Source organism: Athene noctua, chromosome 4 (assembly GCF_965140245.1).
Source record: "Athene noctua chromosome 4, bAthNoc1.hap1.1, whole genome shotgun sequence".
In the NCBI taxonomy this organism is placed as follows: Eukaryota; Metazoa; Chordata; class Aves; order Strigiformes; family Strigidae; genus Athene; species Athene noctua.
Genome location: NC_134040.1, coordinates 84976262 through 84997914, shown reverse-complemented (window position 1 = coordinate 84997914; position 21653 = coordinate 84976262). Strand labels below are relative to the sequence as shown.

General features: G+C 37.2%; 1 protein-coding gene across 1 annotated transcript in view; it reads left to right on the top strand.

The window, feature by feature from the left end:
• LRBA (LPS responsive beige-like anchor protein) overlaps positions 1 to 21653 on the top strand; it is a 414576-nt gene that overhangs the window by 127146 nt on the left and 265777 nt on the right. Inside the window, exons 34-35 of the mRNA XM_074905922.1 lie at positions 4795 to 4859; positions 16092 to 16200. Of these exons, the coding sequence (XP_074762023.1) occupies positions 4795 to 4859; positions 16092 to 16200 (174 nt within the window). The remainder of the gene's footprint in view (positions 1 to 4794; positions 4860 to 16091; positions 16201 to 21653) is intronic.

Sequence of the window (21653 nt, the reverse complement as noted above, 5' to 3'; positions counted from 1 at the left end):
TTTTTTTTTTTTAATTATGAAGAACCCAGCTGAGATATAATCTACTTTTCCCTATATGTTCTTTATTGCTGAGTTCATTCAAGCCTGTAGTGGATGTGGTGCTGAGAGAGTGCTGACACCAAGTGCAAACACTGCTGAAAAGTTCTTGATAGTTTACTTTAGGCACTTAAAGATTAGTATATCTCTCTATGAACAAGTTTTTCATGCAGATTTGACCTTTACTCTAGGATATAATATGTCTCTTAGTCATATGTTAACACATTTTCCCACCCTGCTCCTTAGTGCTCCATTCGCAGTTCTCAGTACCAAAGTCGTCCTTCTCCTTTGTTTCATAACCAAAATAAATTCTTAAAGCTCCACCAGCTTTATGGGAAGGATGGATTAGCAAAGAATTTGCTCTTTTTTGCTTGCTTATGAGTGTGTATTTCAACCGTTGGCTATAATTCTTAATTGTGAAATATGTTAACCTTGTTGGAAGGATGTTTTTCTAAGTTTCTGAGACAAATGAATTATTAAGGTGTATGCATGCGTATGTACGTATGAATGAAAGCAGCAGCACAGATTGCTGCAGTGGAAAATAGAGCAGGTTTTGTCTATTGGAAATGTTTTAAGTGTTCTGTTAAAGATCCATGTTTAATTGTTTAGCCATCAGGCCAGTTAATGGATTGGTCTTGCAAATGTTTTATATAGCTTGAAGAGTTAGTTGTTTGAAATGGGATTACATTTCTTTCCTAGAAGAGTAGAGGTGAGGAGGGATATGTCTATTTGCTGCCTACAGGCAAGCACTTCAAATGACAAACCAACAAGAATGCTTATCAACACAATTTTCTTGGCGTTTGTTTGAGTGATAGGGTTTAGGAATGGCTGTACTGGGTTAGATAAAGGTTCCACCTTGCTGCTTGTTGTGTCTCCAACTATAGACACGAAGAGATGCTCACGCAGAATTAAATAGGGCAAGGGTGTGTGATACTCTTCCACTCTCCAGCTATTTTCAGCTCAGGGTATTTTCTGAATTGGATGTAGTTCCTGTGTATTTAGCCAATAACAATGTATTTTCCTTTGGTGTACTTGCACTGTCTCCTCTTGATCCTATTGAACTTTTGGTCACCACAACATCCCTTGGCAAGAGATTCCACTGGTCTGTAATGCACTGTGTGAAGAACCACCTGCATTTCTGTCTTGGAGCTGGCTCCTACTGCCTGCTGCTTGTAGAAAAGGCTTTTGGGCAGGCCTCTGTGGGTAAGTAAGAAGCTCCCGAAGTATTAGATCTGAACAAGGATGTTCCGAATGAGTAGGCAGCCAGCAACAAATGGAAGAAAAATACTGATCAATAGAGTTGACACTGGAAAATTCAAGTTCAGTGTGGAATTTTTAAAGAACTTCACTTGTCTGATGATGCCACGTGATTAGAGACATACCTTGCTTTTATGAGAGGAAATAGAAGGATCAAGTAGTATAAAAGACTTCTCAATGCATTTGAAGACTGAAGTAACTACATATGCACATGTAGATGAAATGAAATAAAATGGGACACGGAATTACTGAAGACCATTTTGCTAGACTAGTTTCATTGATGGTTATGGTCTAGTGGATGTTGTGGTCTTTGACCAAAATCTATTTCCTAGACAAAGGAAATTTAGTAATTTATGAGAGTTTGATGAGAGCATTTAGTACTGTCATACAACTGATCATTACTTAGAATTAATTAAAAAAAAACCCACTGTAAAATAGATCAAACACACACCCCCACCCCTGACTCAAATGGGGCAACAGTCGTTCATGATATAAACCTTGAGGGAGATTATTAGTTTCTTAAAGGATCAGTACTATTTAATGTTTTCATTTAATGATCCTTGTGCACTCAGTAAGAATGTGTTAATGAAACTTGTTGATGAAATAAAATTGGTGCTGTAGAGGACTGGGAGATAATTTCGCTTATGGCAGAGTCGTGATGTAGTTATGGGAAATGTGTTGTCCCCCACAAAATTATAATTCTGATGAGGTTTGAAGCACCATTTCAGGAAAGGATATGGTATTTGTGTTTTTATCTAGAGTACCCGTGGAAGTGTTTACAGATTCCATTAAGGCAGTAGGTGAAACAATAATAAGCTAGGAAATTTCAGTATCAGACATAGTATTTGAATAAAATGTGATTTCTTTTTTGTCTCCTTGTAACGGCTGTTTTTTCATTGCAGCTCTTTGTGATAGTGTTTAGTGCTTCTAGGTTTTTTTTTCCTGCTTTGTGAGTGTACAGTGACCAAAAGCATTAAAAGTAGATTATGTCTCTTGGTTACTGAACATTTATAGCCGTAGGAAATGATGGCCAATTAAGTACAGCTTAGAACAGGTATGAAATTATTGACTCTGATCTTCCCTTACAGTCCTTCCTTAGCAAAGTGCTGAAATGTGTTTTGTAGTTATTTGGTTGCATTAGTGGTTGAGTTTGAGGCTTTTAACGTGTTTTTTCCTAATACCTTTGGGAGATGGATAACTAAGATGTTGATATAATAATGCAATATGCATGCTGAGTGTAATTGTTTGAGAGAGAACATATACTGTGGGGAAATATTGAGTGGATCGTGAAAGATGATGACCATTAGTCTTTTCTTTCAACTATTAAAATTAGCTTTAGGGTGTGTTCAGCTGTGATTTATGAAATTGTTTAGACTAACGCCTTCTTTGATGCTGTCTGATGTAGAGAAAAATGCTGAAAAGTATCATGATAAATGCATGTTATTCTCACTTTTGGCAACCTCCATCTTCACCAATTAAATTTTCAAGTATTGTAGTTAGCTCTCTCCAGAGCAACAGATGGACAGTGTCGTAAATGGAAAAAATTATTTTGCTTTTCTTGAGTTTTCACACTACAGAGAATAGTTTCAATTATAATCATGTGAAGCAAAATATTTAGAACTTGATATTACTTTAAAAAAACCTCTGAGGATTAGTTGCATGTGGTATTTTGTTTAGAATATTAACAGCTAAAAGGCTTTTTTTAAGACTAAATGTTTCTTACAGCTGTTTCAGACAGCTTAGCTTAGAGTCCTATAATGGTGGCCACAAGAAGGCAATAGGGGAGAAGTGGGCAAACTATGGTGGGAGAATTATTAGTAAAATACACGTAGCAATAAGGACCAGTGATGCTACTTAGTGTAGCCTCAAAAACAAAACCAGAAAAACAACAGAAAACCTCCATAACCCATATGTGATAATATGTAAATGAAACTTAGCTGGCACTTAATGTTGCTTGCTTATTAAAGCATATAAACTGGTTATATAAAAAGTAATTAAATACATTTATAATTCATGATGGATAATACATCACAAATTCAAATTATTTTACTATTAATTCTGACTACTTGAAAATTGTAATCCACTGCTGCAATTTAAAAATTATAAAAGAGTATGTTAGGCCTGGAACATGTCAAGCCTTGAGAGATCAGAGTTACAATCTCGCCCCTGCATTTGAAATCTGAAAATCTTTTCTGGGGGTTGGGGACAGAATTTAAACTGTAAAGAAACAGCATTGTTTTAGTGGCTTCTGTGTACATCTGATCAAACCACCTTGTCACTGCCCGAGAGGTAATTCTGCAACGCTGAAAGCAAAAACTGTGCTCTGTCGACACCGGGTATTAAAAACTCCTGCGTTCAGAAACCTGAATTTTGTTCAAGGGATATTTGCAGTTTTGCACTTTTTGCCTGTTTTGGAACTGATGAGATTTTTGGAATGAGCCACAGTGATGGAAGTAGTGGTGTGAATAATCATTAGGATTGTTTCATTCAGCAAAAACTGAAAAACCAAGGAAGCTGATGTGGAAGAGCATCTGAAACTTAAGTATCTGTCTGCTGCAAAATCAGTCTGTTGTTATTAGTTTAGAAGAGCTGTTGAGTTTAAACCAAGAGTTGGATTTGGCCTGTTCAATCCAAATGCCTCCGCGTTTTCCCAAAAATATAAGGTTCATGCGTTTACTACCTTAATTTTTAGCTCTGTCATCCTGTTCCTACTAGGCCTAGGATTAAAAATCTTTGGGTTTTTGTTAACCGATTCTGTTTCCTCCTCAGCTTTCAAACGGGGGGAAGCCAAGCCCCAGTGATAGGTCACCTGGCTTGCTTGCTTTCCTTTGTGTCTCTTCTGGGGGCCAGGCAACATGTTTAAGAGGTGTAGAATTTTGCTGTAACCCAGGGTTCAGAAATGTGGGGTGCACGTGTGTCTGCTGTTGCCATCGTTTCAGTGTGTTAAAATAATCAAGACTGTTAAAAATGTGTTGAAATTTTTTGAAACATACTGGGTGTTAATGGTGCAGTCTTTGGATCCTTAGCAGAATTTTGTTGAGTAGAGATGGCTATGTGATGCTGAGATGAGGATTGTTATCAGTTTATATGTTAAGTAGACTTTAAGCTATAAGAGAAATTTATGTCTAAAGAATGAACCTTACATTAACGTGAAACAGTTTGGTTTTAGCATTATCAAGATTCAATATGGCGAAAAGCGTCAGTGAACCAGAGTAGGTTCAGAATTATTGCGTAACATAGCAAGAGAAAATGATGCCATTGTCTGTGAAATGTTTTTATATTTTCTTCTCCCACAGAATATGACTGAGTAAATGATACTGTTCTGTTTCTTCATGCTGGCAATGTTTTCTTCCTGATTAGCACACAATTGGTGATGGTGCTGTAAATTGCTAAAAGGGAGAAGGAAGTGCATGATTCTGTAGCTGAAAATGTTTTTTCTTAGTCTGGTTTTTATACAACTATTTTTCTCTTTTTTTTTTTTTTTTTTAATTTTTTCCCCAGGAGTGGCAGAACTCTATACAAAAGAATGCTGGCCTTGCTTTTATTGAACTTGTCAATGAAGGAAGGTAAGTCACAATATTTGATAGCACCTCTGCCTTAGCCTTCAAGAAGTGGTGTGACTTGAAACTTTTTTAAAAGAGTTTTTCTTCTGCTCTTTTTGTGTCCTTTTTTTTTTGAGTTTTATATGCATGATTTCACATTCTTAAATTCTTCGGTTCAGTTCGAATACTGAATATGGGATTTTGCAGAATCCAAATGCTCTTTAGTTTCATTAAATATTTCTCTTATCAGTGTGTCATAGATTTTTCTTTCTACCTGTCCTTGTGCCCTGGTTAACGTTGAAACTATAATTTGTATTCAGCTAATCTCTTGAGGAAGGGAATTGATATTTGGAAGACATTATAGCTAGGAATTGTAAGATAAGCCTCTGTCTCAAAAATTAGATTCTGGTTTGCTCATTTATTTTCTATCTGCCTGATAAAATAGAAAGGAAGAGAGTCCCTTTAAGGAAAAAACACCCGACCTGTTAATATTACCAATTAGTTTAATATTCTGTCTGTATATGTATATTACTGGAACTTATAGAAAATGACAGAGCTGGTGATGAGGCCGTGCTCTTTGACTTGTAGTGACTATTCAGAACCATCAATATTTTCTTCATTAGGAATCGATTGTTGAGGCAGGCTAAGAGCAATATTTACTTTTTCTAAAGGATTTTTTTTTTAAGATGTCTTAATGAGTTAGCTAAGGAGTATTATAAGAAATGCCATTTATCTAACCCTAAATTCTGTTAGTGAGTAACTTGAGCTATTAAGAATCCCAATAGAAAATAAATTTTACTGGATCAGGGCAGCTACTGGATTAAAAACAAAATAATATATCACATAAATTAAAACGCTATATAAATACCTTTTCATCATTGTAGGGATAGGGGAGATGGCCATCTGAGATTTTTCTTTTAAAATGTGTAGAAGTTCTCAAGATAAATAAAAGTAACGACCGTTTTAATGGTTGCATTTCAGTTTATGGTGAGGGAAACACCATTCTGAGGCAGAAAAAGCATTTTGCTACTAGTCTTGATCCCAAGGGCCAAGGTAAAGTAACAAGGGTGTTCAGTTACAGTGTTAAGATCTAGCCTGTAGTTGTTTCCTATTATGTGAGGCTGACCTGTCTTGACCTTCCTTATAAAGTGCCTGCTATAAATTTGGCCCTTGATTAATGTTTTATTAGCATAGATAACACAGAGATCCCACACACATGTAAAGCACAATGTAAGGTTCATCTGTGTAAGATGATTATCATGAACAGATCAGTTGCTGAGACCCAGTTGTAAGTAGCAGTTACCTAGTAGCTATTCAGCTTGTCCAGGTCAAGCTTTCAGAGGGCATTCTATCAGAAAACTGTTTGGAATTGACTATTTTCTTTTAAAAACCTGCAGTGCCCATCACAGACAGATGGAATCATTCCCCCACCTCCATAAACAACATCAATAACTTATAGTCTGCCCTTCGCAGAGCGCTTGTCTCAGGGACAAATGATCCCTCGAAGACTGAAAAGTGTGGTTTTGGTTAACAGAAAATATCTAAGTAATTGTAACTTCATTTTGTTTCTGGCTCATAGCAGAGTTGTTTTTTTAAAAAGTGGGAACATAACTTTCATTATGGGGAAGAGGAGAGGGATTAATTTCTTAAAAATTCTTCTCCTCCGTTGCTGTTATAGGAGCCTTTAAAGTTATTGCTGAATTGGTCATTGCAGTGCTTTGTGGCTTTTCAGCATGCAGTGAAATGAAACTGTTACGCCTCACGTGACATGAACTGTATTCCAGAGCTCCTCTTTCTTTATGCAGGTTGCATGTTATTTTTCTTGCGCATATACTAACGCTTACACCGAAACATTTCAGGCCTTGTGTTTTATTGTATTTGTTATTTTTTTTTAAACGTAGTTTTATCATAACATTATAATCTTAAAGATTCCTGCTTTGGGAGTTTTTTAATTAAAATTTAAAAATGAAACCAGCTGAATGATACAGATTTAGACTTTGACTGCATAGTTGTATAATACAAGTTGAAATTTTTAAACCGCTTCTATAAATACTCAAGAAAAGAAAGCAAGGTAGTTGTACAAAGGATAGCACTGATTCCAGCAAGTAAGGAAGGATGTCTATGGGCTACCATGACATGTGGAGTGTAAGAATAAATAAAATAAAAGACTGGAAGAACTGCCTAGAATTGATGGAATGACAGAATTGCTGTTGTCTGTCACCCTGGTGAAGGTGGTCTTGGTCATCATATAACCTTTGTAAACCAGGGTTTTATACCCAATGTTTATTGCTAGTTTTTTGACTAACAATACCAGAGAATATTCCAGTTTTAAGTGTGTTCAATTGGTTTTATTTATCAGGCAAATAAGACGCTTGAAAAATCTTTCTCTAAGAGAAAGAGGTTTAGAATAAGAGATCTAAATCTCTTCTTTTACTTGCTTTCAAATGTATTTTTTGTTTTTATGTGAAAGATATGAATGTACCTCTCTCTTATCGCAGCAGTTGAAAGTTTTATGTTTAGGCTTGCCATGTTTTGGCTAGGATTCCCTGGACAGAAATACATGCAGAAAGTTTGCCTCTGGGACTCGTCAGATCTACAGTGTGTGTGCTGCATTCAGAATGTGTTGCTCTGAATTTCATCACGTTCACAAGTAACTAATACGTTACACATAGAGTTGCTCCCAGGCTTTTCAGATAGATCAGCTCCGCTGCACATGTGTAGCAGAATTGATCTGTTTGTGCCCAGTGAAATTTTCAGTCTTGAACTGAAAACAATATCTAAGCAGGAGACTGGTATGTGAGAACACAGAACTGTGAACCTACCTAAAACGGAAATCTTTTGAAGGCCGGGTTACAAGCATAGTAAAAACAAAAAAATCAACAAATCCCAGCTCTGTAGAAAAACAGGCAGGTACACAATGTAAGTGGAAGCTAAAAGAGCAGGTATTGGAAAATAGCCTCTTTCTGTGCGTGAAAAGAAATGTTGGTTTCGGTACATTGCTACCTTGAACATTAATCTCTGTTTAATAAAAATGAGTAAGTATTGTTCACTACTACCGTAATGTCTGGGAACACTCTTTGAAACCTTGTGAAAGGTGCCTGTACCCAGTGCTTCTCTGTCCTGAGCCATCTGTGCAGCAGAAGTATAGAACTGCAGGATGTTTTCTGTAGCCTGCTGAACTTCTGTCAGTCTAGATTTCAGTCTTTGTGCTTGCCTTTCACTTTTAGGCAGAGTCTGGTTTGTAGTCTCAACCCAAGAGCTTACTGAGGAGGGAATTTGTTCACTGGAACCACCCTTTAGGTGTGACTTGGTTCACTGTCATGGCCAATCCTCTGTTTTGGAGACTTCCAAGGTGTCCAGACAGATTCTTTTTTTTTTTCACCCTGAAACTAATTATGTTTCTTCCTTACGCAGGAGATGGTCAAGCCATTATTTCTGAACTGAAAAAAAGCAGCTTTTACTGCCTTACATATACAAACGTCTCTTTTGTTAGGCTCTTATTTCCTCTACTTGACTAGCTAGCAAACAACTCCTTTGCTCTGTGAAGGTTAAAACTCTCCTGTCGCTTTGATTCATTAGCACACTTTAGTATGAAACATCTCTTATGCTAGACCTTGTTTTCTGTATCAGTCAGTGCACTAACAAACGTACTCGAGCTTGAGACTAACCCTGACAGTTATTATCCCCTTTGGAGTGATAATGGGTTTGGCATGGCAGGGGTTGAGGGATCAGTCTCCTAAGCATGCTGCAGCAATTATTCTTTCCGATTTTCAGTTGAAGAGACTCTCGAAGATGCTTAATTTTAATTTTCTCAAGCATAGTTTCCTTGGTCATCCAAAGCATTAAGTGCTGTGTTCTATACATGTATTTTTTTATACTCTAGTAAATGAATATTCAGACAGCAGTTTCTTTAAAAAACTGTCACACAAAGTTGGGTTGAAAGATAACCTCATTAAACTAGCAGAATACATGTTTAATTTCCTGTCCTTTGTCTTCACTTTTTTCCAAATCCTTAATCAAAACAAACAAACCAAAACTTAAGGATTCACAAGTGTATCCAGGAGAACCAGAACTGATGAAGTTTGTTTTTCTGTAGCTTTTTCTCATTGCTAGATTTGCTGTTGTCTAATGAGGAATGAAATCTAATCAAAATTCTCCTGCCATATCAGAGGAATCTCCTCCTATATTGGATTTTCTATTACGGCTCTCAGTGCAGTCAAAAACAGCTTTTTTTTTTTTTTTTTTTAAGGATGCATGCAAGGGTTTTTGTCCTCTGGAAATAAAACTTCTATAAAACTTATATTTTTGGTGAACTCTAGCCTTCTATTAAAAATACTTGTTGGAATTAGCTGATGAATTTGAAAGTTGCTGGGAGAAGTAGGAAGGCAGACAGCATGCAAATCTCATACCCTTAGCAAGTAAAAAGTCCACCAATCAATTGGGGGGAAAAAAAAAAAGCCCCAAACCTCTCCAGAAATAATGAGATATACCTGGTATTATTCTCCCAATACATAACATCTAGCAGTATAAAATCTGGAATGCTGTAATCATCTGTATTTCTATGGTTTGGGGTTTTTTTTTAGAAGGAACGACACTAAAAAAATTTCCACATGTCACCTTAAATTGTATGTATTACTTTTGACTGGTCATAGATGCAAATATATTTTAATACTGAAATAGTTGGCTACCAAACTAGTTGGCCAATTACTTGCATGCTTTCCTGACAGCAAATAGGGGACAGATGTAGGCTGCCCCATTCGATTGTCTTCCATTTGTAATAGTGCAAGCACTCTCAAGGAGTGAATGTTACTGAATGCCTTGCCACAGGAGCAACTACTGTGATGGAAAACAGTTAGAAAAATACAGCTATTAATGAAAAAATGAATGATCGCTGACAGACTTATGCTTTGTGCATAATTGACCAAAAAAAGCTCAGGAAAATAATGCTAACTGTAGTCACATCCAAACTGGAATTGATTACTACCAGTCTGCTCCCCTTACTGCAGCCTCCTTGCCCTGAGAGTCTGATAACATAAAACCTTGATTTTTAAAAGAAAAAAAAAGAAAGTGTTTTCCATATTTCCTTGCTTTTCATTTTTAGCAACCCGTTCTGTTTAAGTAGGTTTTGTAAAAGGGATTTTTGGTGATGTATTTTCTGAGTTTTCATGTTATTGTTTTGATTTCATAGCAGAAGCAACTTTGTTAACGTGTGAATTTGAACTAGAGAAGACCATTAGGCTGTACTTTAAACAACATTTTACATGTGATGAAAATTAGAAGTTGCAGCCTGGATGTGTTTCAGAGATGGATAAGTGCCTTGAGGTGGGGGCTCTTGACGCTACGCGACTTTGGTTCTGTACACGTGTGTGCACTAAGTTATAGTGTGACATGCACCACCATTTTAAAAACAGTTTTTTATTTCACTAAGTTTTGTTTGATCGTCTGTGCATGGACTTAAATTACATCATTTTGGTGTAACTGAAAACATATGATCTTTGCTGCAACTTAATGAGTAAGCAGAAGCTTTTTGGGGAGAGCTGTGTCTTATCGATTAAAAATTAATGTAAGCTTTTATTATTGAAGGTGCTAGTAACTTCGGAGGGGGTGTGTTTGTTGCAAAGGAGGTTTTTGCTTGTGAGAATGTCATTAATTTGGGTCTACGAAAAAGCAAAATCATGAACCACTGTTGAGCAGATGGGAATTCTTAAATGTTTATGTAGAAAGTATTTAGTAACATCTGCTTTTAAAAAATAAATTAGTGCAAGCATAACAAAAAGGTATTTATACTGCACTCTGTATCAAAACTTTTCAGAAATTGTCTGCCATAGCACCATGCAGTCTGTCTCGGAACGTGAACACAACCTCAGATCACTTTTCGCTAGGCTCAGTCCTAAGTGGCTTTCCTAGACAGAAAAGGTTGGGTTGGTGTGTCCCCTCCTAGCTGTATTTTCCAAATGCTGTTCAGTTTTATGCTATCACATGTCCAAGTCAGCATTTTGATGAGCCTGCATGATTTTTTGTTTTGTTTGGGGTTTTTTTGGTGTGTGGAATTTTTTAATTATTTTATTTTAAGGGGGTAAATGTGTTGAAACTTCAGTCTTTAGGACCTTATGGACTTGTCTGTATTTTTTGGGTGATTGATTAATGTATCTGTGTTCCACAAAGCCATTGTAAAACTTCCTTGCAGCAGTAATTCCCACCCTTAGCACGCTGAGCAGTCCCATCTCATAAAGCCAGCGTGTTTCCATGTAGAACCTATCTCCTTTTGGAGTGAAGAGAATCTCTTATGTGCTAGGTTTATGTGGGGTGCGAGTAGGAAAGCTTACCTTTATCCTCCTTTCTTGGCTGTCTCGGAGTTCTGTGTTGTGGTAGTGTCTGGAATATACGTAATCTCTCCCTGCTTTGGGAGATTTGTGCCTAAACAGCTGTTGTAAATATCACCTGTAAAGCTTTTTCCATATTTTGACTAAAGTTGATAATTGTTGAACGTAAGTAATACTGACCCAGAATTTATCCATCTCGCTTTCTTTGCACATATTTTTCTGTTCCATTTTTTCTCTTCTGTTCCTTCTTCTTTTTTTGCTTGTTGTAAGGAGAAACTTGACTTTTCCCTTGATCGTCTAAGCATTCAGCAGCCAGAAATCAAAGTATGAAGTTTTCTTGCTTTGTCTCATAGTTTTCTCTTCCAGTGTAACAATAAAAATCAGAATATCTCATGTATTTGGCTGGAGCTCCTCAGTGGTTTAGCACTTCATTTGTGACCCAGCAAAGTATGCAAGTATATATTTAAATTCCAGCAGTATATATTTAAATTCCAGCATGGGATCCATCCTCTTGTTTTGTGTTTTTTTTTTTTTTTTTTTTTTTTTTTAAGTGGGGTGTTCATCTTTTCAAAGTTAATCATATGTTTTTTTAAGTATTCTAGTCCAGAAAGCAAGTACTTAGACAAAAGAAGAAAAGTCTGTTTGAGTCCTTGAATCTGGGGTGATTCAAGGTCTCAAAAAGTTTCTCCTGAAAGCAGAAGAGTAGGCCTGGTATCCAGAGTCTTTACCCCCCATAGTTATTATAGTCTAACTTCTGCAGAACATGCCATCCACGCTCTGCTTGTGTTGAAGATCAGAAAAAATCTTAATTCAGTAACTTGTTATAAATAAAGGCAAACCTCAAGGGAATCTGTCAGGGAGCGAGGAGTGTAAATCACCACACTCAGTAGTATTTTGGTGTTTAACACTGAAAAAAATGAACATATATGTGAGATAGTAGGTACAAGGCAAACATGGTCCGTGGGTCTGCATACAGAGATTGAGGGATAGGCAAGAAGGAAATTATTAGACCAGTTTTTATTTTATCTTGAATGTGTATAATTTGAAAAAAAAAAAAAGAAATTCAATTAATCTGTCTGTTTAGCCAAAGAAGTCTCCCTTTTTGCTGAGATGTTTTGGATAGACTTTTTGTTTAACAAAAAAAGTAGTAATGTGATCTAGTTGCTAGAATATAACAGGATAAAACCAAACAAGAAATAGTTGTGGTTCTGGGTTTTTTTGTTGTTTGTTTTGGGGTTTTTTTGTTTGTTGTTTTTTTTTTTTTTCTTCCTGCTAGTTACCTTATTAGAAAACTTCTTTTAGGGGAACATGGTGTAAGATACCTTAAAATCTTAAAAAAAGTTGGGGCATCTTTTTGAAAGCTATGCTGTAGCTCAAACAGAAGATACAGGCTTGATGGAGGAAATGAAATTATTTTGGGGAAAACATGCATGGTCAATTCTGTGTAGGAGGTCAGAGCAGGTACCAGAAAGGACTGTTAGGATCCTTTAAATCCACAAAGTATACTTCTTGTCTTAGTGAGGAAAGTCAGATTTTTCTTACCATCTTTTTTTTTTTTTGCGTTAGAAGAAAGCGTTTGTGTCTCAAAGATACCTGCTGTAGTTAATACAGTTTATAGCCACTCACATACGTACAAAACGTGCTGTATGTAGTTTGGAGTTCAACTGATACTTCTGCAAGAGTCAGATTCTTGTCCTTGCCTGCGTAGTGATCTGCTCAGCTGGAGGCGGTTGATTCTATTGCAAGCACTGAGCTACACTTAACACATTTCTGTTTAATGTTTTGTTTGCCTCAAATGGAAAAGTAGCAGCTGCAAAGGTTCCCGAAATTAGTGTTTAGAAGTAGATGGTTAAAACTTCGTTTTAGACACATAATCAGAGGTGTGTTCGTTTAGGGAGATGCTGAGAGCTTGTTATTTGCCTTTAATTTTTGATGGTGGCTATAGATTCCTCTGTTATATCACGCCACCGTTACATTGATGCCTAGATATAGATTCCGTTTGCCAAGTTCCACACGTAAGAGGTACACTCGAAATAGAAATCTGAGTGGCATGCCATTTATGTGCATGCTGTTCTCAGAGAGGAAATCAAGTGACCTAGATAATGGTACAACTTCACTTGTTAATTGGAAGAAAGTTAATCTAAGCATGTGCAGTGATTGGAAAAGCTGAACATAAAGAAAGATTAAAACGTGAAGTTCTTGAATGTAAATAATGAACACAACTGTCATATTGTATCAACCAGTAAATTACAGGCCTCATTTGTATTAGTAAATAACTTTTATCCTTGCCTCCTGAAGACCTTCAGTTGCTGAATTTGGCAGTTTGCAAGAAGGGAAGTAACTCTATAATAATTGATACTTAATAGCATGAAGCCTTTACATTTTTCTGAAAACGTCTTGAAGTTACCAGTAGGTGCTTATGCTAAGCTTGGACAATTCCTTAGTTGCTAGCCATAAGAATATTTGGTTGCCAAAATGATCAATCGGATGAGGATTTATCTGCAAAATCATGTGTAAGTTTTATCTCGCTGGCCTGGCCTTGTGTGGAGTATCACCGAGAAAATGAGGGAAGTGTGTGGGTTTAGGAAGGAGAGGCGGGGGTGGCAAAAGTGACAGCTGATCCATAGGAGACCAAGCTCTTCCTGATACTTTAAAGCTATTTGTTTTCACTAGGTACCCTTCTAGTCTGTTTTGAGAATGTGTGAGGGAATGTGGTTCTTTGCTTTGTTTGGAACCCGTCCATCATCTCTGCAAAGGCAGAGCAAGTGCCAGTGCACAGTCAGTCATGTACTGGGCTGCTTACTGGTTAGCTTTAGTAGATAAAAAGGAAAATCCATGTCATAATTCATTAAAAATAGTTACTATATAGGGTGTTTTCTTGAACAGATGAAAAAAATGTGACTGTTAGGTGATAACTAATGTTAGATTAAAGATGGTCTTTTGGAGGATAACTAGTATTTTTCAAAGTCCCATCAGGTTAGCAAAAGGTATTGGTGGGAAAAAACTCAATGAAAATCATGGGATACTGGCCAACTGTGTTAAACGTAAGCTGTAATACATGATATCTTAATACGTGAGTATTTATGATCTCCATATTTTCTTAGACAGTTCTTAGTTCAATAAAAAAAATGTCTATTTAAATGCTTATATGACAGATCTGAATGTGCTACTGGGGAACTTGGAGAAAGAGTGGAATCAAATACTTGGAATCTGCCCAGACTGTGAAATTGGTTTTGCAGATTCTTGTTGCTGGCATATTAGTAGGGATTTATTTTTAGCTGAACATTATTGTAAATCATTAGAGACAGAGGTTTGGGGCTTCTTTTTTCAGTGTATGGGCACTGCCTTCTTAACTAGTTTATTCTCCCAATTTTTTTAAGGCATGAGAAGTAATGAAACCGAAGTTACATTATTGCAGTAATGTTGGTTCTGCAAGTTCATGAAAGTCAATGTTTGTCACTAATGTGTGCAGATAAATTGGCCAAATAGAATGTTTGTTGATCAACAGCCACTTCCATTCTGAAAGTGACTAATAATGGAAAAAATGAAAAAAATTATAATGGGGTTCTAAATCAGTGACTTCTGTCCAAGCTGCCTCAAACAGAAGGTGAAGTCATGCTTCAACTAATGAATTGTGCATATTTCTTTTTTCAAGACTTGATCCATGGAGAGAGAGGCAGTAATTTGCTGATTTAACTGGTTAATGATGACAGAGCTTCGTTTAGCTGTTGTGCTGCAGGTTTGCCAGGCTTCTAGTGAGAGAGGCAGTGGACAAAGGGCTTCAGGTGGTGGTCTGCCTCTGGATTTCTTCTCACTGGAGTGGGCTTGTGACCGCGAGGCAGCAGAGCATTGATGGTCATGCTATCAAGCATACATAGTTCAGATAAACAAGGGGATAAAAATACCATTATATACATTAGAAGGCATCCTTCATAGTAAATCCTGTGGTTGTAAAGAAAGGCTCTCAGGCTCTGCGTTTGTTGAAATGTCCTTTAGCTTACACACATGTGCAAGGCAAACAAGGGATTTTATAGTTGTTTTCTACATTAGCAACTGAAAACCTTTTTTTTTTTTTTTTTTTTTTTAAAAAAAAAAAGCTTTAATAACAGATATTTTGCAAAACTAGCCGGTAGGACATGTCATGAGTTTGGTGTTAGCTTTGAGTGACCCTAAGGAAATGTGCACCTTCTACAACAGACTAGGAGTACAGGTCCTGTACAGCCAGGTTTAACTTTATGAATCCCAGTGTCACTAATTAAAAAGGAAATGTTTTTAGTAACAATATGTGAGCTCACAGAATAATTGGGTTGTAATTCAATCTGTCAGCTCTGCTGCCATTCATAAACTCAGGTTTTATGAAGGCCTCAGAAATCTCAGATTGAATTACAGCTTTATTCTGTACATAACCTGGAACAATGTATATCTTAGCGTTTCATTTGTGAGACTGAAGATGTTTTATAATCCTGAAAATATTACTTAAATGTATACTTACCATAAAATTCCAATTTTACATTTGGAGAAAAAACTGTACTGCGGTGCAATTCACAATATTTATTTATTCACAATATTTATTTAGACTTTACATCAGTTACGTTAGGGCTTTCACTGCGGATGTTTATATGCATAAACTGCTTACTTTCCTTGATATTGCGTTGTAAGAAAATCTTTCACATACACACATATCTATATTTCAGGTAAAACAAATGACTGTCTAGAGTGTTTACACTTTGTTTAATAGTTTGGTTTACTATTGAAATATAATTTTACTAGTTGCCAGAAAATTACCCTTCAACCTTATTTATACCGTTTTCTTAACACAATAAAGTCAGTTATGGAACAGAGCTCAAAATATTTGTTTATATACTGTATTTACAGATTTTTATTTCAGGACTTCATTCTCTCAAGGCAGTTCTTAACTATTCTCTGTCCTCAGGTTGCTGAGTCAAACTATGAAGGACCATTTGGTAAGAGTGGCTAATGAAGCAGAATTTATCTTGAGCAGACAGAGAGCAGAGGATATTAACCGCCATGCTGAATTTGAGGTAAGAAATTAAATCCTGGGGGGAAAAAAAAACCCCAAAAAACTGAAAACAAAACCCCAAAACGTAACAGGCCCAATGTGTTTGAGGGTTCCAACATGTGATACGGACTTTTCAGGCACAGGAGGTTCCATCCTGAAAAGTGCTTTGCAGTCGCAGGGTGTTTTGATAGTTTGCCACTAACTTTGATGGAGAAACAGGCTGTGCAGAGCAGCTCAGAACTCCTCAGAATCTGCAAACCATAGTTTGTGGGGGAAGGACTTTTATCACACCAATGCTGCTCTTTTCCATGAAGCAAATATCACTGTGTGTGTTAAAGCTGCTTAGCATCACAGTCAAGATATAACTGAAAAAACCACCTGACTGAAAAGAAATGATTACAGCCTGTTAAGTGCAAAATGAGAAATTACTTTTTCTTTCTTTTTGTGTCATGTGCTATTTCAGTTAGTCCATGTCTAATACCACTGTCCTTATGTTTTACATGCCTCAGTGTGATTTTGGTACGTTTTTGTATTTTCATCCCACTTAAGGGATTCTAAAGTGAAATAATGGTCTTTTTTTTTATAGACTTGTAATAAAAATACAAGCCTTTTTTTCCGAGTCACTTCAGTCATATCTCCAATTTTGGTTCTCAGTTACATCACGTATCTCCCTTCTCTGTGCTTTAATTATTAGGTTGTTTAAATGAAAACAAAGCTAAATCTCACTAAATTCAATAATATTCTGCTTAAAGAGTACTTAGTTTTTCTTCTGACATGTGATACTACTTGTGGTTTTGTTTTTAAAATGAAGCATTAAGAGATTGAAGGCACTTTTGTGCTTAACGTATTTCTAAACTGTTTTCCTGTTAAATCTTTACTTGAAAAAATACTCCCCAAAGATGAAAGCATATTTGTCTTAGACAGTGCTTATGTTCTAAAGGTCATCTGTGTTGGCCCCAGGATTCAAGCTGTGCGTTGTTTAATAACATATCTGCACTTCATCTAGAGCTAGTTACCCCCTCCTGCAAACAGAGATGTTGTAAGATATCTACAGTACCATTCTGCACTGGTGAAATAGCAGGCATGTTTCATTGATTACATCAAGGGTTTGGCGACGGTCCTGTGGAGATGAAAAGTGCATCTTTTTACTTTGTTGCCCGGTAATCATTGGAGTGGGACATGCTTGGTATCTTTTGCCCTGGATTTATGCAGAAGCTTCATGTGTCACATGGCATTATTGATTAGATGAACAGCCCACCTTTTTTCTTCACATGCCAACTACCTGCAAAGATGTGGGTAATCTGCGTGAAGTAAAGGGTTCTGTCATGTAAATACGGGCTATCAGTGAATACAGTTGTCCAGTGACAACTTCACTTTTAGCCTTATTTCAGTCTCGAGACACCTTTTCTGTCTGGCAGAAATTTACACTGAGCATCATCTTACATTTTTGATATAGCTCTGAGTTTTGCTGTGACAACTCTCTAGGATAAGAGTTGGCTGATATTTTGAGTTGATGCTTCTTTGAGTCCGTGCTGTCACAGTATGGTGGCTCAAGGTGTTTTCACTCATCAGGTTGAACTTAAACAGAAGCTAGTGTACTGAAATAGCAGCAGTCTGTTTATCAGGTTTAGTTTTGTTACTGTGTTGGAAAAACATAGATCTAGCATCACTTCTGCAGGCGTGCCAATTGAGGATATACAGCTATTGGATTCTACCAAATGCTTAAATAATAAACCCAGTGCCTCATGAAGTTAGCGTTGCTGATGTCTGTGGCAGACTTCAGTCATCATTAAGTTTCTGTTGTGGAAGGGTGAACCGTTAGTCTCATCCATTTGAATCCGCAGCTATCCCATCAACAATCAGAACTTCCTGTGGACCGTGTTCCATCCATCCACGTTATGTTTGGTTTTCACATGTCCTCCCCACAGTGCTTGACTTGTTTTAGCACAGTGGTGCTAGCCATGGTCTTCCTCACGGCCTTTTAAAGTGGCGCTCCAGGCTGTAGAAAACTTTCCATTCTTATGTCATGCCCAGAAATAGATCCGTTGACCAGACTTCCATCACTTGACGGGCATGGAGCAGTGATCTGGGCTGCTGGCGTGCTGTGGATGGCAGTTGGTCCATATGGAGGCCCGTGTTTTGGTCCTAACGCTCATGTCGTGACACACTTACAGGCGTGTGACAGAAGGAACTTGCAAATAAGAGGAAAAGAACTTGCAAAATGATTGATACAGCCTTTGATCTGGTTCATTTCTCCAGTTGGAAGACCTGTAAGGAAGCAGGGTAGCAGATGATGAGCCCTAAGCTAAAGGTTGTTTTGGCTAGCCTGACTGGTGTGGTTTGGTCACCTGCATGCACCCGTTTCTTGATTTGCTGCTTCATCTTCCATCTGTTGTGAGAAGCAAGTTAGAATGAAGATGATATTTGTCCAGTCATGAGAGAGGCTCTGCTTGGTCAGTCCATGGAATGCCGTATCTCCTGTGTCATTGCCTATCTCCAGAAAAGAGCAGTTGTCCAAGGAAGCAGATAGGCTACGCTTTCATAAACTCTGTCTTCTCATATAGAGATAAGTCTCTGCGGCACAGACACCTCCTTAAGCAGAGGTCATGTCTTTATTAAATTGTGTTGTGATTTTTCTGGTGTGAATTTTTCCAATTCTTTTAAAACCTGATGTAAATATTTTGCACCAATAATGTGACCTGGTGCTGAGGGATCTGGTGGAGTTGAGAACGAGTTGAGTGTGAGGTTCATGGTTGGACTAGATGGTCTTCAAGGTCTTTTCCAACAGAGATGATTCTGGGATTCTGTCCTAAGATGAGAAATTCCCCTGATGCAATAATTGAAGAAAGTGAGAAGATCCCATGTAAAACAAAAACATTAAACAATTTCTTGGGAAATACTGTGATCCTAGAACATTTAGCCCAGAAGAATGATATACTTGAATGTGGTTTTGATCACATTTAAAAGTATTTTGTGATTGCGGTAATTATTAGTCATAAAAATGCAACTTGTTTTTAAAAAATGGTTGGGATGAGCATGCGTTCAGATCATAAACAAGCTTTGCCACCCGAGCTGTGGGGTGAAAGGAGATGAGGCTGGTTGAGTGAGGGATGAAGATTCAGACACAGATGAGAAAAATGTGACAAGAACTGTTACACATTTTTTGGTTTTATTCAGACTTGAGTTTCTGGTGTTTCAGATCACATATGAAATATTCCATGATAATTTTGGGTCAGCAAAAATCCAACCCTCCAATTTACTTTTAAAATTCTGTAGTAAGTTTCCCTCTACTTGGTTTTAATTTTCCCGTTTTTAAAAGTCATGACAAAGATAAGCCTTGCAGTATGTGTGTCAGATTTCAGACAGGTTTGTACCTGGTGATAGAACAATCTAGTCTTATTATATTTTCTGTACAACGCTCTTCTTATGTTCTTTTATCTACTTCTTCCGTGTCTGGTGGCAATCTTCTGTGTCCGGTTCTGTCATCTTTGCTTGGCTATTTTTCCGTTTCTTCCTTTTTGTCAGGAGTTTCTGTCTCCATTTGCAGTGCTGACCCTTCATTTGCTTCTGCAGTCCTGCACTCCAGAAGCTTCTTCAGACTGGAGGTGCCCAGCTTCCCTCACGGAAGGTGCAATCTCCCGTCCTCTCTAGAAAGACAAAAGAGTCTTCCTCTTCAGTGCCTGGCCACTCTTTTTTTTTTTTTTTTTAATAGGACATAATATGGGTAACATAACAAATTATGAGCAAACCAGTTATATTGTCTGTCTTCTAAGCTGCTATTGTGAAAAAGACAGGAAAAAAATTGTTTTGGAGGGGAAGGATTGGATATGAGAGGTTTTTCTGTGGCTGAATACCAAGGTCAACCTTTTGATTTCTTTTTCCTCCTGGTCCTTTCTTCACGTATGTGTTCACTGCTACCTCTATAAGTAGTTACATCTATGAATGTAGACACATGGGCAGGTCACAGGGAGACCTAAACCATACCCATTTTACAATGAGATTAAGACTCCAAGAAGCCTCATGAAGAATATTCCGCTCTTTTCTCTATTCAGGTGGCAGTGAAACACAGGTTTTGACGGAGAATATGGTAATGTGAACATTCCTAACATAACTTATAACCTTAAATTTTGCCCGATGTCCCTGGGATTTATATGAGCAGGTCTCTGAGGTGTGTTTCAAAATCTCACCCTGAGTGTTTGGTAGAGCTGAAAATCCTGAAGAGGAACCTCTTTATGTCTGAATTCCAACAACTGGTTTCACGCTACCACCTAGACAGCTTTCTAGAAATGACCTTGAAAAATGTGGTGATTCACACTGTGTCTTAGTTTATGTGTGCAAACTGCTGCGGAGTCGGGCCGATGAAAATAATTGGATTTGGTGCGAGGAGGGGGAGGGAATTTTGTACTCTAATTGACTTTATTTTATAATTTATGACAGGAGTGCCCATTGCCTTAGATAGGCCTCTTGTCTTATATAAATCTCTTCACGTATTCGTGTGTGAATATACATATTTATAGAATTCTAAATACGTAAACCTGCAAGTGTGTTAGGCCTGGACTGTTCAAGCAGCAGTGTTTAATCTTTCCAGTGAAGGTTTAGTTTGCTGTCAGATGGCACTACTGGATTTTGACCAAAACCTGTGATACCATACCTCAACGCTTGTCTAAAGTATTTTTGATGAATATTCTTCCAGCAACATGCAGGGGTTTTTTTGCCTGGGAGATTCACATGAAGGAACAGGAAAATGAGGGAAAAGGTATTATACAGACACATTCATAATGTATGTAGAGGATCAATGGACAGTGCAACACAGTAATTTTCAGAAAACTTTCTAGAACAGATGGACAAGGATTTTTCATTCTGAGCCCGTGAGGAAAACAGACCCTTTGGTAATTTTTTCAGTAAAATATAACTGCTGTAATTTACAAACTAACCTGCTTCCTCAAAGTGTCTTTTTTAAAAGATTGTGTGGTGTCATTCTCTTGAATTTTTGGTCTTTTTTTTTTTAATTCTCATCATCTATAGAAATATGAAGTGCTGGCCTTCTTGTTATTTCTGTTGATTAACTGAGAATTTCACATGACTTTCCCCTTGCATTTGTTATAAATCATGCTAGGCAGCTAACCTCTCTGCATGATTTCTCTTCAATAATTAAATCTAGCATTTCCAGCTGCTGTAAAATTTGTTGCCCTTTTCTGTTTGGATATGTTTTTTCATGCGGAAGACTCGGGCTTCCTCACAGTTTTAATTCTTGCTTAGTATTAATTTATAGGCTGTGTGTAATAAACTGAATGTTGTACTTCATGGCTCATGCTGAGAAACGAATCTTCATGTTTGTGTAAGCTTTACCTTGACAGAGGTAAGATGCAACGCTAGGCAAGTGTTCCAGTAGTGACTTGGATGTAGCTATTTGCTTTTTGTTTCCTTGGCAGAAAACAAAATTCAGTGGTTCTGTTGATTGATAATCTTGTGTAT